General features: G+C 41.6%; 1 protein-coding gene across 3 annotated transcripts in view; it reads right to left on the reverse strand.

Annotated features, from left to right (window-relative positions):
• LOC101989565 (dihydrodiol dehydrogenase 3-like) overlaps positions 1 to 4,886 on the reverse strand; it is a 32,554-nt gene that overhangs the window by 11,077 nt on the left and 16,591 nt on the right. For all 3 annotated transcript variants that reach the window (XM_013349048.2, XM_005354919.3, XM_013349049.1), the window contains exon 7: positions 4,444 to 4,566. In XM_013349048.2, coding sequence (XP_013204502.1) covers positions 4,444 to 4,566 — 123 coding nt within the window. The remainder of the gene's footprint in view (positions 1 to 4,443; positions 4,567 to 4,886) is intronic.

Genomic DNA, 4,886 nt, shown 5'->3' on the forward strand with positions numbered 1-4,886 from the left:
GAAAGAGAGAGAGGAGAGAGAGAGAGAGAGAGAGAGAGAGAGAGAGAGAGAGAGGAGAGATGGAAGCTGCCTCTCCGTGAAGGACATGGAAAAGAGAGAGAACCCCGGGTTGGAAGCTGAAGATCAGCCTGTCTCAGCAGATGGAGATGTGAGTGGGCGTGAGTTGTCTTTTAAAGAGACAGAACAATCATTACATTTCCATTCTTTTTTATAATAAAAAGGTGGGAGGTTATGCACCACAGGTTAAAGGAATTGGGGAAGCAGAAGCTCAAGACTGCTTCCTGCTTATTTGTGGGCATCATCTTTGGGGGCAACCTGAGAAGGCTGGGTGCTGGCCACATCCTAGCATAGCTGGTCTTTTTGCTCCTGTCTGTTGCTTGTCATATGGAAATGTCTGGTGTCTCTTACACCTGTTTAAGGTATTGGTAGAACAGAGGACAAAGTTTAAAGAAAAAATATTTTAGGACCAGGGAATTGAGGGGGATGTATCTGACCTGTTTAAGGTAGATCCTTCAATTTGGCTCCCTGGAACTCACAAGAATTCTTTGGGTTTGTGAAAACAGAAGTTTTAGGCATAATAAATTGTATAAATAGTAGCATATTTATGTCAGAATGGCTATGACAGATATTTTTACAAAATGAAAAGTATTTTTAGGACTATGGAAGGCAGCACGAGAGAGAAGTTTGATATCTTGTATTTGTCCTCATTCCTTTATAACTTGCAGGTCTTGTATTTGTATTTTACTGAAATTTGTTTGGTGAGGTTTTCCTTTTGGTGGGAATGCAATGGTCTTTCCTGTCTCTTTAAGAGACAAGCCACACTTACTCCCTCCCCCATCTACTGAGGCAGGCCGATCTTCAGCTTCCAGCCTGAGTTTTCTCACTTTAAAGTTCTGTTCAACTTTCCCTTACTGTACATGTTGACTATCGATCTCGTGCCGGTATTTAGCCTTAGATGGAGTTTACCACCCACTTTGGGCCTCATTCCCAAGCAACCTGATTTCAGGAAGACCTGGGCCTGGTATGCTGGGGGCTGCTACCAGCCTCACCCCTCCAGCCTTTTGCTCTCCTCTATGGCTTGTGGCATGGTGGCTCAGTTACAGGGCAGATCATGCCTCTAGGTCTCTCTTATTAAGCTTAAAATCCATGCAGCTCAAAAATTGTGGCTTTTCCATCTCTTATTAATCTTAAAATCCCTACAGCTCAAAAATTCTGGCTTTTCCATACAACATGTGACTGTTGCCATTTTGACTGGGGTCAGGCGACTTTGCCGCCATCTTGGCTGAGAGCCAGGTCAGGTGACCAAGTCCTGCCATCTTTACTGAAGTATACCCTGCCTGGACCCCCTGGTTTACTTAGTTTTTGTCTCTAAATACCTCTTGCTGACTCTGTTACATGTGTTTTACACAGTGGCATGCCTTTGGTAGGGCCCAACAAGAGCATCCACTTTGCCTAATTCCTGTTCACTCTCTGTGTGTTCATACATGTAACTTAAATGCACCTATGCTTAATGGTATGATTGTTCATTGCATCTCAGTTCAGACTACAAAAGCAACAAGTCTCGTGTTTTAAACTGGTGTGTACTTTTAAGTCTCTTACAAATATACTTTATATTTAATCCAACCCTTATTTAAAATATATCAAGCTATTCTCTACTATTATCAGTTCTACTGTTAAGCTTTTATTGCAAGCAGTTTTTTTTCGGTCCTTTTACAAGTGCAAATCTTACTCATTAAGTTTAGAGCCAGTACAGTCAAGCTCAGACCCAGCCCTCCAGGAAGGTTCTATACTGTAGTTATACCTGATAAACAGCCCTCAAATGCACAGAGATCTGGGGAATATGACATTTAAATAAATATTTAATTATTAAAAAACTTTTCATAACAAAAAGAGTCAGGTTGGCTCCTATCAGCAGCACTCTATTTCTTCCTCAGAAGACAGAAGACACATGGGCACAGAGCAAAGTCCATCTGCAATTTGCTTCAACTGCCAAGAGCTGACCACTGGGAAAAACTGCCTTTCATCTAAACTGAAGACCTCCAGATGTGAACAGAATTGCTGGAATCGACAGCCTAGCTGCTCAGGTCAAGACAGGCTTGTCTTTCTACTGATTTCTTAGCCTACAGGATCTTCTGGAGCCTGGCAGGCCCTGTGCTAAACAGCAGAAGGCAAATACAAACTTCAGTGACCATGGAGGACCCTGGAGAGTAACTCTAGGTGCCAACCATGTAAGTTCTCTGCAATTTTTTAATCAGTAACTCAAGTAAAATTTTATTCTTCTCTGATGCAGTTTGACAGGTGAGAGGTTTTACCAGTTTAAAAGGACAACCTCACCAAACAAATTTCAGTAAAATACAAATACAAGACCTGCAAGTTATAAAGGAATGAGGACAAATACAAGATATCAAACTTCTCTCTCGTGCTGCCTTCCATAGTCCTAAAAATACTTTTCATTGTGTAAAAATATCTGTCACAGTCATTCTAACATATATGCTACTATTTATACAATGTATTATGCCTAAAACTTCTGTTTTCACAAACCCAAAGAATTCTTGTGAGTTCCAGGGAGCCAAATTGAAGGATCTACCTTAAACAGGTCAGATACATCCCCTTCAATTCCCTGGTCCCAAATTTTTTTTTCTTTAAACTTTGTCCTCTGCTCTTTCAATACTTTAAACAGGTGTACGAGACACCAGATTTTCCATACCACAAACAACAGACAGGACCAAAGAAACCAGCTATGCCAGGATATGGCCAGCACCCAGCCTTCTCAGGTTCCCCCCAAAGATGATGCCCACAAATAAGCAGGAAGCAGTCTTGAGCTTCTGCTGCCCTAATTCCTTTAACCTGTGGTGCCTAATCTCCCACCTTTTTATTATAAAAAAGAGATGGGAATGTAATGGTCTGTCCTTCTTTTTAAGAGATATGCCATGCTGATGTGGGAGTGTCATATCAATCTGTTGATTTCATTGGTTAAGCAATAAAGAAACTGCTTGGCCCTCATAGGTTAAAACATAAGTGGGAGGAGTAAACAGAACAGAATGCTGGGAGGAAGAGGAAGTGAGCTTAGACTCGACAGCTCTTCTCTCTGGAGCAGAGACGCCATGCTCCCTGCTCCTGGGCAGACATGATTCAGCTCCGACCCAGGATGGACATAGGCTAGAATCTTCCCGGTAAGCGCACCTTGGGGTGTTACACACATGATTGGAAATGGGCTAGTCCAGGTGCGAGAGTTAGCCAGAAGAGGCTAGATAGAAATGGGCCAAGCAGTGTTTAAAAGAATACAGTGTCCGTGTAATTATTTCGGGGCATAAGTTAGCAGACAGCCGGGGTGATGGGGATGCAGCCCCACCACTCCTATTACTACACCATGACAACTCCCTTCCCTGTTCACTGAGGCAGGCTGATCTTCAGCTTCCAGCCTGAGTTCTCTCACTTTTCTGCTTCCCTTATGGCGAGGCAGCTTCTGTCTCTCACTTTTCTCCTCTCTCTCTCTCTCTCTCTCTCTCTCTCTCTCTCTCTCTCTCTCCTCTTCTCCCCTTCTCCTTCCATAACCCAGCAAATAAATATCCAACCTCACTCGGCATGGCATGCCTATTCACGTCTCTGTCTCTTGCCTACCACTGCATGTCTCCTTGCCCTGAACCAGCCACCACTACAAGACCTGCTTGGGACTGGCTGCTTTCAGGGCCTGCTGGTAAATGGCCTGCTGCCACCACTTGGGAACCTGCAGCATTTCTGCTGCCTGCCACTGCCAGGGATCCTGCAGCATTTTAAATAATCCATTACACTAGAATTGTTAATTATTTTAAACTATGTATTTTTAAAATATAGGATAAAACTATATAATGCCTGCCTCAAAACTTCAAATAGTATGTATATGACAATTTACATACTATTGTATATAAGAGAAATTATTTATAGGAGAGAAATAATTGCTTGAGTGCGTTTATGGGCGCAAGTGAAGAAAGTTGTAGTCACACAATTCTCAGTGCATTTGTGGCTCTAAATTCTGCAAATGTTAAAAGTCTTTGAATATTATTTATAAATATTTTTATTCTAAATTAAGAAAGAAATCACCACAAATTATCTAGGGTGCCACGAGAACAATACAGGAGCAAGACAATTTTGCTCTGCTTTATTTCAATCAAGTTTTTTTTTTTAAAGATTTTAAATGATTTTTAGTACAGCACACATTGTGAGTGTTACTGAGCAGTGGTATTCCATCTAAGGTTTGTTGTGATTTCAGTCAATCAACCTGCCTTCCCCTGTCCTGTTCTTCCCACTCAAGTCAACCTGAGCCGTCATGGATATTTCCTGTCTTGGTGAAAATAGCTATAACCTAAATAGTTGGTTTGAAACAGAGATTTGGGGAGTATCGAGGAAGGAAGAAGTTTGTGAAGAACAAAAGGTAAGGCACAGCCCAGGGGAACTAGAGCTCACCTGGTTGCAAGTGGGCTTGTACTTTAGCCCTGGTTTGTTCAGAATCATTTCCAGCTGTTTGTGGTTGAAATTGGACACCCCGATGGACTTGGTTAAACCTAAGTCTTTACACTTCTCCAGTGCCTGGAAGGAAGAAAGTATGAAGTTAATTCTATTTATACTCTGCCCTTTGGTTGGGCTTTTTGAACACTTACATAATAGTTTCAGTTGCTTACATAATAACTTCATTTACTTACATTATTTTGGTTACAATTTTAAAACAATTTTGACACTTGAATACAGCCTTGCCTAAGGCACTCACCTGTAATGAATACACATTTGTCTGCTCATTCATTTACATGCACATTGAGAACAGCAAGTACATATAAGTCTCCCCTTCCTTCCTCACCCTCGTCAGTGGCATCTGTTGTGATGCCAGGATTATAATGGTTCTTCAATAAATG

Source organism: Microtus ochrogaster, chromosome 16 (assembly GCF_000317375.1).
Source record: "Microtus ochrogaster isolate Prairie Vole_2 chromosome 16, MicOch1.0, whole genome shotgun sequence".
Lineage (NCBI taxonomy): Eukaryota > Metazoa > Chordata > Mammalia > Rodentia > Cricetidae > Microtus > Microtus ochrogaster.